Here is a 14,879-nt window from a genome sequence, read left to right on the forward strand (position 1 = left end):
TTGGTATAATAGAGATCCTAGATTAGGACTTTATAATGGAAGAAAACATAGGGTTTTAGTGAATGTTGGAGATTTTTCTTCCTCAAATATTTGTGAATGCAAATACAAACCAAAATGTGCACAGCTCCTATCAGTCAAATGGAAGTGGTTACTATCCCACTTCTGCACCTCACTTCCCCGGGGCTCCCCAGAGGGAGGCTTTCCCACCCACCTCAGCCCCAGCAGGGCTGTTCTGAAGACGGTGTAATCTGCATGGTAACGAAGTCCCTCTTGGCGTCTCCATATTCATCTAGCCTGATGGCCCAGCACAGCAGTCGACCACTTTCTGCCAGGCTCTGCTGTCACGCCCTACGGTGGCTCCTGGAGCTGCTCTTCCTCAAACTTCTTCAGGCGTTCTCAACTTCCAGACCTTGTTGTTCTGTGGGTGTCCAATCCTTTATTTCTCTTCATATCAACACATTCCTCCAAGTAACCTAATTATGATATTAGAAGCCTTCAGTATCCCTTTGTTCTAATGTAAAAAAGTTTATTTAGTTCACTGATGAATAACGCAGCTACGGGGTCTCAGGGAAAGAGCCCAGCTAGAGTTGGATCAGTCACACCGATAAGAATTAAAATGAGAATAGACAGTAGACTAGGATCTGTTCCCTCAGGCAACAGAATTCACACAGGTCCTTCTAAACTGCTTAGTTTTGATGAACTTTAAATGCAAAACAACCAGTTTCTCTAAAATCCCAAGTTTCTTATAAACCCAACGGGGTTAGAGAGGCTGAGTTTTAATTGGTCATTTTAAAGCTGCACAATAACCTGTGATAGGTGGCTCAAAGCCATGCTCAATTTACCATTAGAAGGTCCGGCCTAAGGAGTCAGGCAGAAATTTCACTCTTCAGGTTTGCCTCCTGGAGAAACCTGGAGATGTTTTTTCTTCTTATTATTTCCAATAAAAGGAATTCCTTACTCCCTCCTTTGACTCACAACTTCATTCTTCCATTTTCATGAAACCAAGAGTTTGGTTTCTATAGGATTAACTCTTTCACTGAGGTAGAAGAAATGGATTGTTAGAAAGAAGACAAAAACAAAACATAATTTAAGAAGGCTGCAGCCTCAGGATAACAAATTACTCTGGATTATCCAAATCTGGTATCAGGTTTGGTGGTGCATGCCTGTAATCCCAGCACTTGGGAGGCTGAGACAGGATTACTGCAAATTTGAGGCCAACCTGGGCTACAAAGTGAGCTCAAGCCTATCTTGAACTGCATAGTGAAACTGTCTTTTTTTGTTTGTTTGTTTTCTCAGAATCGGGGATTGAATTTAGGCCCTTGTGCTTGCCAGGGAAGTGCTTATTCTACTGAGCCATCTCCCCAGCCCTGGCCCTGAAACTCTGTCTCAAAAAGAAAAAAAAGATTATCCATATATATCTTCCCAAAGTTTGTTTATGTTTCTTTCTTTTTCTTTTCTTTTTTCTTCTTTCTTTTTCTTTTTTTTTCCAGAACTGGAGATTGAACTCAGGCCTTTGGGCTTGCCAAGCAAGCACTTATTCTAATGAGCTATCTCCCCAGCTCCAGTTTATGTTTCTTTTCATCTTGTCAGGCTAATCCCTGAAGAGTGACCAAGACCACCAAGACAGGCATGATTGAAGCATGCAGCAGATATCTTTATTTCAGGCTCTTTGCAACCTGGTCAAGGGTAAGAAGGCCATTGACCATGAGCCAAGGAAGAGAATCAGCTTTGTACACTAGCCTAGGTATGGGAGGGGAGTTTCACTGAGGAAGACGGAAAATTTTAAGTTTCTCAGGGGTCATGGGTAGGCCTGGCGCCTCTTTGGGAAGAGGGAAATACAGGATGACAGTGGTATTCTGCTGAATTATTAAAGCATATCATTCTGTAGATTTACTGGGTTTCTCTTATGCCTGAGGACCAGACCTGGGAGCCATCCTGATAAACTTATTTTTTCCCTCAGGTTAAGTGAGGAGGCCTTCCTGTTCAAAAACAGTGGTCTGTCCAAGTTTTTCTCTTCAGGTTGGGAGAGGCCTAATTGTGAGAGCCTAACACTTCTAGGCCATCCTACCCGGACTCCCTGAAACCCGACATTGAGATAAAGGAACAGATTGAGAGCATTCGAAGAATGTTCTATGTGCAACGTTTTTGGTCACCCTGCTACCTGCCCCCAAACAATCGGTGGAGCTCATGCCTTTCATCTGTAAAATGGGCTACTTTCTTTCTGTGGGCGGGTCACCTTCCCAAACCAAGATGGAACTGCCTATAGATTCACAAATTCCACAGATTTCTACTTTCAAAAACACAAATATTCCCAGCTCCCAACGGTAGCCTATCACAATTACCTGAACACCCATACTCCACTCTTCAGTGTTATTACAATGCTGCTCAATAAATCCTTTCATACCTTTTTCTAACCAGTCCTGAATGATGTTTTGGCCGTGGGAGTCCATGAGACTGCTGCTGACTTCATGGTGTCTTAGTTACTCTCTTCTCTTGTTTCTGGGACTAATACCTGACACTCAAAATGAAGGAAGGAAAGGTTTATTAGCTCACAGTTACTGGAGGTCTCAGTCCATATTCAGCTGGCTCCGAGGCAGAGGGGCACAGGGCAGAGAGCAGCACTTCATGGCGGCCGAACAGCAGCAACAACAAGGAGCAATGGCTACAGAAAGTCTGTCTCTCTGTCTCCCATATTACATTCAGGCTCTCTGCCCCAGGCTAGGGGAAGTACTAACACCCATAATCGCAGCTGTACTAAAACCTATAATCCCAGTCTTGGATCACACATAATCCCAGTGGATCATGAGTTAATCACAAACTCTAGAAGTCCCCACCCCATGACTGCATGAGGCTTTGGGGGGGACAACTAGACATAAACCATAACACATGGGTAGGGTGGGTTTAGGTTCTCTAGTCGTGTGCTGAGAATCTTCAGGACTCTGTCTGGTTGTTACTGGATTCTGGCTCCTGAGACTCTAGGTTCTTGCCCTGAGCAGAGAATTGGACAAAACAAGTGCAAACAATAGCAAGATTTTACATTTATTAAAGGCAGAAAAAGAAACATGCTCTGTGGAGTGAGTGCAGGCCAGTTATAAGCAGGACAAGAATTCCACTGCAGGGAAAGAATGGATCACTCAAAGAGCACAGCAGCCAAGAGCTTAAAGGCCAATAGAGTTAGTATCCTCCACATGCCAGGCTGAAGTCAGGTCAAGGCTGTTCTAGCAGAAACTTGCTTCAGGGTAGGGACTATAGCTCAGTGACATAAGTACTTGCCTGGCAAGTGAAAGGTCCTGAGTTCAATTCCTGGTACCCACAAGGAAAAAAAAATAAACACTTGCTTAAGTTCTCCTGAGAAGTAATAAAGATAATCCTTTCTGATTGGTTCCAGGCGTAGGGGGCATAGCCCCAGGATCTCTGATTGACAGGTCACATATACTGGCTCAGCCAGTTTGCAACACTCTATACTCTCCTGCCTCACCTCAACAGTTCCAGCTCTGACCCTTTCAGAAGTGTCCATTCAATCTCTTGCTGGACAGCATGTGGGTATGTAATAGGCAGGGCAAATATTGCATGCCAGAAAATACAATTCTTCATTCTCTCTCTGCTAGTCTTCTTTCTCTAATGAGATTAAACAAACAATGGGCCAGCCAGATAACTCAGCAGATTAAAACACCTGCTTAAGCAATGCAGGGACTAGGGTTTGATCCCCAGAGTGCCAGGCCAGCCCCACCCCCAGGGTGCCCTGAGAAATTATTGAGACTGGGTGTGGAGGTGCATGCCTGTAATCCCAGCACATGGATCACTACAGAGTCCAATCTAAGCAGTGAGACCCTGTAGCCCCTGTACCTGTCCTAAATACGAGAGAGAGAGAGAGAGAGAGAGAGAGAGAGAGAGAGAGAGAGAGAGAGAGAGTTACTGGGGAAGAGACTGTTGAAAAACCAGGGATAGAGGAGCAGGTACAGGTATACCACACAGGTCATAATGTCTGCCTAGGACCTGAGAAAAATAGGGGATGTTGGAAGACCCTTAGATGGCTGACAATTCTAAGTCTTAACTAGACCTGCCAGGAGTACTGGGTCAAAGTTGCTCATTAGAAGAAGCCCTCATCACGCAGGAAAGGTTGGCACTAGTGTTTCTGTCATCTGGTCACCAGCTAGAAGCAATGGTCAGGTGCAGGGGAAGAAAACAGGGCCATAGCACTGAGGGTGGTAGTGGCCAAGGACCCTGTTCCCATAGCAGGCTGTCTTGGAGACCATCAGAGCAATTTGTCCCCACAACTGCCACACAGGGTCGTGCACAGACTAATGATAAGTAGGTATTACTTATTCTTTACCACTAAGTATAAAAGGAGGTATAAAGCAATGTTATTCACTAGAAATACGAGCTTCACAAATGTCATTTTTAATTTTCTAGTATCTGACATTTTATTTTATTTTATGCATTTAGTATAGGGTCTACAGGGTCTCACTATGTAGATTGGATTTGTAGTGAGCTCCTGTTTTCAGCCTCCCAAGCACTGGGATTACAGGCACACCACTACACCCAGGTCAATGGCCTCCTCAGCTGGGGCACGGCTGGCACGGCTTATGGTACAGAGGATCAAATCCCAGGCCCTGCACTCTGCACTTTAATCTGCTGAGCTATCTGGCTGGCCCAAGTAGCTAATATGTTAAAAAGCCAAAAACTTATTTTAAAACAATTGTAACGATGCCTTCCATTAATGTGCTTGAAACCATCAATCTAACATATCAAATCCTAAATTTTGATTTCTTGTTACCAGAGAAATTTTCTAGAATTAAGTTTTAGGTTTTTGGTGGTTTTGTTTTGAGACAGAATCAAACTATGTAGCTCAGGCTGGCCTTGAACTCACTATATAACCTGGGCTGCTTTGAATTTATCATAATCTTCCTGCCTGGCCTCCCAAATGCTAGGATTACAGGTGTGCACCACCACACCCATCTCCTAGAATTAAGTTATATACTATACACAGTAAAGCTCAACCCCCCCCCCCCACAAACCAGCGATAGAGTAATACAGTAGTTAGCCTGTCTCGCGCTTCTACCATTGGCTAAAGAGATGACTGTTGGCTGTTCTACCTTTCTGGAATGTCATCAATTAAAATGAGTAATGAGCCAGCAGTGGCCTGCTGACACCCTGTGCCAGGTATTAGCCTCTGGTCTCTCGGGTGGTCTCTACGAGAAAGGTAGAGGTTAGAGGCAGAAGCCATAATGACTGTAGCATCTGGGGATGTCTCGGAGTACAGGAGGGACAGATGGCTCTGGACAGTAATTACTTCCTGGTCATAGAGGGCACATCTTAATATTTGAACCAGCACAACCTTCCTGCCACAACGTGGGTGAATATGCATCCCAAACTAGGCTGTTCTTCTTCCTCTGAATACTAGTGTTTTCTTGTTTTGGTTTATTTCATTAGGGTTAACACAAGGAATCATTTATGATCTGGTTTAACTGCTTCTACTTAACTATGAAAACTCTATAAAAGTACTATTAAATTTGAGTTACTCAAATCAGATTAACCCTCCAGGGGCTGGCCAAATGGCTCAGTGGATTAAAATGCCTGCAAGCAGGCACAGGGCCAGGAGTTTGATCCCTGGACCTGCCTGCAGAGGGCCCCACTCCCAGGGCTCAATGAGATGGCAATTGAGACTGGGTGTGGTGGCGCATGCCTGTAATCCCAGCTTTTGGGAGAGTATAAACAGGTGGGTCACTACAAGTCCAGATTTAGTAGTGAGACCCTGAACACCCTGTAGACCCTTCCCTAAAATACAAAAAACCCAAACAAACAAAAAAAAACCCATCAGATTAACGCTCCTAACTAATCAAATACTAAATCCTGTTGATTCTAACTTTTAAATTGATCTCATATCCACCTCTTCATCTTACTACAATCACTTTGACCTAGACTGTTCTCTCTCTCTGTCTGTTTTGTTTTTTTTTTAATGTGTCTGGCACAGGGTCTCACTAGCTACTCAGACAATTAGTGATCTTCTTGCTATCAGCCTCTCCAGTGCTGGGATTACAAGGGTGCGCCACCACACCTGGTTAAAATGGACTATCTCGCCGGCCCTAGATCGTTCTTTTGAGTGTATAGGATTTCTTTTCAGTGTGGCGAGTGTTTCACATACTACTATATAATTCACCATTCAGTGATTTTTTAAATGTTTGCAGAGTTGTACGACCACCATCCCGATCAAACCCAGAGCATTTTCACCCCTCCCAGATAGAAACAAATTCCTGAGCAATTTCTTTCTTTCTTCTTCCTTTTTTAAAATGTATTCAGTGCAGGGTCTAGAGGGTCTCACTACACAGACTGGACTCGGAGTGATCCACCTGTTTTCATCCTCCCAAGTGCTGGGATTATAGGCACGCACCACCAAGCCCAGTCTCAATCATTGTCTCAGCCCTCCCCGGGGGGCGGGGCCAGCACACCCGGGATTGACCCCTCTCCCCCAGGCAATTTAGTCTTCTGACTTATTTGGCAGGTCTTTCTTTCTTTCTTTCTTTCTTTCTTTCTTTCTTTCTTTCTTTCTTTCTTTCTTTCTTTCTTTCTTTCTTTCTTCCTGTCTGTCTGTCTTTTTCTTTTCTTTCTTTTTTTTCTTTTCTTGAGCAATTTCTTGCTATTTCTGTCCACCTCTTTCCTCAGCTACTTTAAGTCTTAAGCGCCATTTCCTCATGTTCTTTGAATGTGTTTATAGTTGATGCTTTAAAATCTTTGTTAAATTTGACATCTTGGCCATCTCATGGGTAGCTTCTATCACTTCCCTTTGTCTCCCTGGGGATGGGTGACGTTGTTTCTTCTTGCACGATGTTTAATTTTTTGTTGAAGATGACATCTAGGTAACACATTGCAGTAACTCTAGACTAGCTTCCCTCTCCCCTCTGGGACTTGTGTGTGGCTGTCATTTCCCTGTTTCATACATGCTTCAGCGAGGCTAGTTTGCTGTGAGTTCTCAAAGGCCAACGCTGTGGTCATCAGTGCAGACCAACCGGGAGGATCCAGCTTGCCAGGGCTCCCTTGGGTGATCTGTTGCCCAAATGTCCCCCTTCGGTGTCCTGACCTCCTGTTATAACAGGCCTGGCTGATTTTCTACTGAAAAAAACTTCCTGGGTGCATACATTGTTTCCTAATTTGATCCAGTAAAATCTGAGACCTGTCTCTAAGATCTGTCTTAACTCCAGGGTGGCTCTTAGCTGTCTCCTTTCAGGTTCTCTCTGGCAAACTAGATGGCACATGGGTTAGCTTCTTGCTCTTAATGAGAGGAAGTCATTGTTTTCGAGAGTGACTTGCTGGGCTTGGATAAGCCCATACTGTTCCAGGTGAAGTCAGTTCCTTTGGAGAGAGTTTGGTATTCTCTTATCTTTATGGACTGTCTCCTTCCCGAGGCAGTCTCTTGGCCACTACTGCGGGCACTGGGCAGAGCCATGCACTCTGGCCTCCCAGGCCTTTTCTTTGGGCGGGTTCTCTGCTGCATGAACTAGGTGCAGTCAGGGTGGTTGGGGGGCCTGATATTCTCTGTCGGTTGCTCCCAGAATAGAGCTTTCAGTCTATGCGTGGGATTCCACTCCCCAGGAATTCACAGAGTTGGGTGAATGCAAAGGCTCCTAGGGGCAAGGGTGGCAGCACACACTGGTTATCTCAGCCACTCAGGAAGCTGAGGCCAGAGGGCTGCAGGTCTAAAGTCTGGGCAAACTACCAAGACCCTGTTTTAAAATAAAAAACAAAATAATTGAGGCTAGGAATGTAACTCAGCACTCCCTGGCTTTAGTATCTAGTAGGCCCAAACAAAGCAGGAGGGAGAAAGGAGAGCAAAAGTGTGGGTGGCTTTTCCCACCTGGTAAGATGCTGGATCTCTTTGGAAGCCAGGGGGGCAGGGAGCCTGTGGCCTGGGCCAGGCCCAGTAGAGGGGTGGGGTCAGCAGGAAAGAGTCTGTGGTGGCTTAAAGGCCACAGATTCCCATTGTTCTAACTTCCTTTTGATGGATTTTAACCTTCTGCCTTTAGGGTAGTTTCCAGAGATTTGATTTGATTTTTATTTATTTATTTATTTATTTATTTATTTGGTGGAACCGGGGATTGAACTCAGGCCCTTGGGCTTGCCTGGGAAGCGCTTACTCCACTGAGCCATCTCCGCAGCTCATTTCCAGAGATTTTAAATGACTGTTTTTGTTTTTATACTTTTCAACCATTTTAAGGAATGAGTTGTAACCCCCTAAATTCATATGTTGAAGTTCTAACTCCCAGGAACTCAGCACATAGTTGAAAATACGGTTATGTAAAAGGCAGCTCAATTAAAATAAGGGCACAGAAAGGTTCCACACAGTACAAAAAAGGATCCTTAGAAGAGGAGGAAATAAAAAGCAGGCACGCACAGGTGCAGCGGAAGGACGCAGACGAGGACAGTCCTCAATGAGCTGAGGTCATCTAGAAGCCACAAAAGGAACTAACTCTCCCAACAGTGTCATCTCAGACAGAATTATGAGATTATGAGATAATCCTCCCTCCAGAATTATGAGAAAGTTAGCTTTTGTTCTTTAAATGTCACCCAGCCAGTCTTTGGTGCTTCGTTAGGCCAGCCCTGGCAAACAACTGTAACCATTTAGCCTTTGCAGGCTGGGGCCACAGGGCCGTCCCTGCTGCCATCTGAGCTTCACCCTGAATCACCATTCTGTCTCATGTGGATTATCAGAATGTGAAATTCTTGTCATGTCTCCATACCTCACCCCCAATCCCACTACCAAATCCATTTTCCTGTCTAAAACTGGAGTAGTCTTCCTAAAACATGAGGGTGTTTGTGTCATTTCCCTATTAAAATCATTCAATAGGCGACTAATACACTTTTCATGATTCTCTGCATGAAGTTGGGAGGGGGTTGGTTTTTGGGTTTTTTGGGTTTTTTTGCAGTACCAGGGATTGAACTCAGGACCCTGTGATTGCCAGGCAAGTGCTTATTCTGCTGAGCTATCTCCCTGGGGCCCTTATTTATTTATTTTATATTTAGGACAGGATGTACAGGGTCTCACTGTGTAGATCAGACTAGTAGTGATTCTCCTGTTTACAGCCTCCCAAGTGCCAGGATTACAGGCATGTGCCACCAAACCCAGTCTCAAACACCACCTCAACGTGCCCCAGGGTCAGAGCTGGCCTGGCAGGCCTGAGGATTGAACTCCCGGCCCCTGCGTCTAAGCAGACACTATTCCACTAAGCTATTTGGCCGGCCCTCAGCATGAAGTTTCTAACTAGTCTTTGCGTGTCTGCCATTTTCTAATCACCCAGTCTTTCTGGCTCTTTCTTTTATATTACTTGATACCACTATATTGGGTTTCTTGCAGTACCTCGCCCAAGCCATGTTCTTCTGGGCTTTTGCCGAAGGCCTAGTGACCTCCCCATTTCTGACCTCCCTGCTTCGTTTCCACATAGCAACCAATTTGGCATTCAGATTGTGCTTATGCATCCCTTTCTTCCGGAAGTCTTTCCTGAGTCAGTTGGTTTGGGTCAAGTATCTTCCCTGGCACACCCAAGGCCAGAGATTAGGACTGGTAACATGGTATGATCTGCCAATCACAGATATCCAGGAGACGTGTGCCAAGCCCTGCCCCTGGCACCAATCAGAAAGGGCTCTCTTCAGTTCTGCCAAGAACTCAAGCAGGTTTTCGCAGGATGGCCTAGACCTGACACCAGCCTGAGGAGAGGGAGATATGAAAGATGGCTGCCACTAAGTTCTTGACCGCTGTACTCTCTCTTTCACAGTGGTCCACTCTCTCTCACAGAGTGTTGACCGCTGTACTCTCTCTTTCACAGCGGTCCACTCTCTCTCACAGAGTGTTGACCGCTGTACTCTCTCTTTCACAGCGGTCCACTCTCTCACAGAGTGTTGACCGCTGTACTCTCTCTTTCACAGTGGTCCACTCTCTCTCACAGAGTGTACATCTACTTTCAATTGTCCTGCACTCACTCTAAAGTTCCTTTTCCTACCTTTAATAAATGTGACATCTCTCTACCTTTTTTGCACTTGTTTTGTCCAATTCTTTGTTCAAAACAAAGAAGCAGTTAAATTCTCTTTAGGTTACTTACGATACGCAATGCAATGTAAAAGCTATGTAAATTGTTGCTCTAACCTATTGTTTAGGTAATAATGACAAGAAAAAGGTGTACTTTTTCAGTACAGGTAGTATTTTTTTAAATAGTTTTGATCTGAGGTTGGTTGGCCTACAGATGTAGAACTGGTGGTTATAAAGGGCTGACTGTATATGCAATATTTTGGATTAAATGTTACTGGCTGGCTGATAAATCTAAATGACACTCTTGGAAATAACATGACAATATTTTTAAAGAACTGAACTATGTTAGCTAGGCATGATAGTGCACACTTATAATCCCAGAATTTGAGAGGCTGATGCAGATGGACCAATGTGAGTTTCAGGTCAGTGTGGGCTATGTGGGGAGTTCAAGGCCAGCCTAAACTACACAGAGAGAACCTGGGGAGCTCTATTCATATGCCATGGGATCTCACTCCAAGGAATTGAATTGAACTTTTTCTGACACCTATGTGAAAAGAATCTACATACATATTATAGTCATACCTGAATTAAAGGAAAGATGTTATATTGCATATAGTAAAATATTGCATCACCAGTGTTGTCAAAGGGAAAAGTTTTGTATATCAGTGCTTTTGAAAGAAATCCTTTCTGTTTCCTAGTTGGTGGTAGTGAAAGACTGTCACTAAAGCTAGAAAGAGCTGGCAAACCACAGGGCCATGTGTCACCATGGAATGACAGAGCTCCTATGACAATCTCATAGCTTTTTAGAGCAAAATTAAGAAGATTAATTACACTTTCTCCTCTCCCATCTACATGCGGAAAGGCAAAGTAATGGTCATTCTAAATTTATGAAATTGGCTTTAAATTTTAACTTTAAAGACATGTATTAAATATTTTACAGTGTTCTTGTTCATGTACGAAATATTTAAATCTAGCTAAATCTTTTAAATAAACCTAAATCTTTAGTGATCCTACCATATGAAACCGTAAATTAGAATTCAGAAACAGAGATTTGGCTATATGCAAGGTTACTAATCATTGCTGTAAGTACCTGGCAAGTTACACGGGATTTGTAGCTCAAGATTAGTTTAATATATGTTAGCATTGTAATTGTCCAAAAGGCCGGGGAACTTTACAGCCATAGACGCCATACTTAAATTTTAAAGTTTGATTGATTTCAGAAGAGGAAGGAGAAAATAGTCTCATGCATTTGTCATTCAAACCTCTGACAAGAGTAGCAGTTTTTCCCACTCAGAGAGTCCAAGGCAGAAAGTGGCTTCATAGATGATGCAGAGGAAGGACAGCCAGAGACACTTGACCACCAGCCTAGAGACGGGGATCCCAGCTCTCCTGGATATGAATGACACTATTTCCCTGGCCATTCTTAGTGTGGGCCAAGAAATAAAATAAAGAGCGACAATTAAATTTAAAGACATGTATTAAATTAATTAAAGAGCGACACTGTGTATTCATTTATATTTGTGTATTGTACTAATTATAGTCCATATATAACAAGTTTTTTTTGTGGCCAGCTCAGCCCACCCTGGGGGCAGGGCTAGTGGGGCATGTGGTGTCGGGGATCGAAACGCAGTCCCTGCGTTTTTGCCTAAGCTTGCTTAAGCAGGTGCTTTAGACCACTGAGCTATCTCGCTGGCCCAGTAACAAGTTTTGTATGTATGCCATACTTATATATAAGTACCTCTATGAAATTTAGCAAGGATAGAAAATGCCCACTTATTTAAAAATATTAAAATTGACAGATTGGGCTGGGAAGATAGCTTGGTGGTCTTAACGCCTGCCTGGCAAGTGCAAGGACCTGGGCTCAATCGCTAGTACCACATACTGTGCTGGCCCCTGAACCCTGGGTGCCCCATGCCTGCCTCCAAAACCAGGGATAGTGTGCACACCTGTAATCCCATCGAGACCCTGTGCCACATAAATAGATAAATGATTTTTAAAATCTAAAAATTGACAAATTAATGCCCTATCTATGTTTTCAACATCTCCATTCCAGATAATATTGGGATCCAACAATATCAGGACACCTATTTTTACAAAAGCCTAATGTGTTTGTTATCTTCGCTGCCTCCAACCGAGGGCTTGGTAATTTGAAGCAGAAATGAACCTCATCTCCCCCAGTTTCTGTGTGTGTGTCAGCGAGCCAGCAGTGGCTTAACTCCTGGTGATTCTGGCTCAGGGTGTTGTTGTTTTTTTTTAAAAAAAAGATTGATTTATGTATTTGGTACTTTCAGTGGCTGGCACAGCACAGGGTCTGCACAGCATGCGGTACTGGGGATAGAACCCAGGTCCTTGAACTACCCAGGCAGGCTCTTAGACCGCTGAGCTATCTCCCCAGTCCTCAGGGTGTTTCTTGAGGCTGTTATGTTGATCTGAATGCAGTCATCTGAAGGCCCTTCCACAGAGGCGCTTGGGCCTTTGGCAATTCAAATGGGGGTGGGGTAAGTGGTGCAAAGTGGTGCATCTTAGTGCGTAGGACTCCCCCAGATCTGCTTCCGTTCTCCACAGCCGGTTTCCTCCAGAGCGTGCCATCTAGGAAGGGGAAGTAGAAGCAGCCCTGTCGCCTCTGACCTGGCCTCAGAAGCTGCTACCACCAGTCATTGCCACAAGGACTTAGAGGTCACACATGTTCACTGTAGGAGAGGACCACACAGGAGTATGATGCAAGCAGCTGAGGACCCCCGGGGCCAACTTGAGGCTTGGCCTGCACTCCTAACCGCTCCCTTTTATGGCCGTGGTATTTAGGTCTAATGTCCAGAAACCTGTGCAGTCAAACGGACCAGTGTTCCAATTTTGATTGTGTGCCTCCTTATTGTGATGCTCAATTTCCTTGTCTGTTTTAGGAAAATTATAAATTGGCTTCATAAATCTGCTGCTGGGGACTTGGCAGATAGCTCAGTTGTTTAAAGCGCTGCTTGGGCAAATGCAGTCAGGAGCAGGGGACTGTGGTTCCATCCGGGGCTCCACAAACCACACCAGACGTACCCTTAAGGCAGCCTGAATTAGCCAAATAAAATAAAATAAGATAAAAATAATAGTATGGGGCTGGGGAGATAGCTCAGTGGAATAAGCGCTTGCCTGGCAAGCACAGGGCCCTGAGTTTGATCCCTGCTACCACCAAAAAAAAAAAAAAAGAAAGAAAGAAAGAAAGAAAGAAAGAAAGAAAGAAAGAAAGAAAGAAAGAAAGAAAAGAAAAGAAAAGAAAAGAAAAGAAAAGAAAAGAAAAGAAAAGAAAGGAAAGAAAGAATGTTCTGCAGGGCCAGTCAGACAACACAGCAGACTAAAGCGCCTGCTTAAGCGGAATGCAGTGGCAGGCATTCAATCTCCAGCGTGCTGTGCCAGCCCCACCCCCAGGGCACTCTGAGATGGCGATTGAGACGGCATGGTGGCGGGTGCCTGTAATCCCAGCACTTGGGAGGTTGAAAACAGGAGGATCGCTATGAGTCTGAACTGTGTAGTGAGACCCTGTAGACCCTGTACTAAATATATTAAAAAAGAAAAAAATCTGCTGCAAGAAAGAAATGAGTTAATGGGCCTCAACTGCTTGCATCATACTCCTGTGTGGTCCTCTCCTACAGTGAACATGTATGACCTCTAAGTCCTTGTGGCAAGGACTGGTAGTAGCAGCTTCTAAGGCCAGGTCAGAGGAGACAGGGCTGCTTCTACTTCCCCTTCCTAGATGGCACACTCTGGAGGAAACACAAAAAATCCTTATTCCCAGTATGCTGGGCCCAATGTCATTCAAGAAGAGGATGACCCTGCTATGTCATTCAGCTCTGCATCCCTGTGGCCAATACCCAAGAAACATAGAGGAGAGGTTATCTTGGCTAGGGGTTTCAGAGGCTTCAGTCCATGGTTAGCTGGGTCCATTACTAAGGCCCAATGGTGACACAGTATCATGGTAGCAGAAGCACATGGCGGAGCAAAGATGTTCACCTCTTGGCGATTAGGAAGGAGAGGGAGAGGGAGGGGGACAAATGTAGGCCATACCTCGGGATCCATTCTCGCCAAGTAGGTCCCAGCTAAGTTCTCATCCCCTCCCAACAGGACAGCAGCTTCATCATGAATGGATTCATCCTCTGATGTGGAGTCCCAGGGCCTGATCATTTCCCGAAGGCCCATCAGCTGGTGACCAAGTTCCAGCAAGCCGCCTTTGGGGAAGCTGTTAGACCCAACCATAGCACCTGCTAAGTCATATTAAGTAGAAGAAATCTGTATTTCGCAGAGGGAACTGCATTCAGAGTGCTTATGACTGGGATTCATGGGCTGGATGGCTTTGAATCCTGCCTCTGCCAGTTGATAGCCTGTGACTTTAGAAGTTCTGCAATCTCTTGGTGCTTCGGTATTGGATTATTGTGAGGTCTCTACGGTAAACATGAAAACCGAGTGGAATTGTTCAAATACTGTCTTCTTCCTCATGCACTTGTGAGCAACTTGGTGAAAGGATAACTCCACCTAACACTGTTGTACCGTAACACTCTCTGCCTACCCTTCTTAGAATCAGGCAAGCACAGAGACCAGGGTTTGATCAGGAATTTTTTTTTTCAACTTTTATTTTTGGTACCGGGAATCAAACTCAAGACCTTGCACTTGTCAGGCAGGCACCGTACAACTGAGCTATATCCCCAGCCTGAGAGTGGGGTCTGATCCCCGGAACCACATGTTGCTCAGACCCTGTCCCTGGTCACACTGAGCCAGACACCAAGACCGGGTGTGGTGGCACACACCTGTAATCCCAGTGCCTGGGAGGCTAAAAACAGAGGATCACTAGGAGTCCAAGTTGCATAGTGAAACCCTGTACCAA

The 14,879-nt window shown here is 44.7% G+C and overlaps 1 protein-coding gene across 1 annotated transcript in view; it reads right to left on the bottom strand.

Moving 5' to 3' along the window:
• The window catches only part of Tmx1 (thioredoxin related transmembrane protein 1), a 27,080-nt gene extending 12,826 nt beyond the window's left edge, over nt 1–14,254 (bottom strand). Inside the window, exons 1-2 of the mRNA XM_023723735.1 lie at nt 14,066–14,254; nt 8,741–8,792 (exon numbers count right to left, since the gene is read on the bottom strand). Coding sequence (XP_023579503.1) covers nt 8,741–8,792; nt 14,066–14,254 — 241 coding nt within the window. The remainder of the gene's footprint in view (nt 1–8,740; nt 8,793–14,065) is intronic.
• Between the last annotated feature and the right edge of the window lie 625 nt (nt 14,255–14,879).

Source organism: Octodon degus, unplaced genomic scaffold (assembly GCF_000260255.1).
Source record: "Octodon degus isolate 3935 unplaced genomic scaffold, OctDeg1.0 scaffold00102, whole genome shotgun sequence".
Classification (NCBI taxonomy): domain Eukaryota; kingdom Metazoa; phylum Chordata; class Mammalia; order Rodentia; family Octodontidae; genus Octodon; species Octodon degus.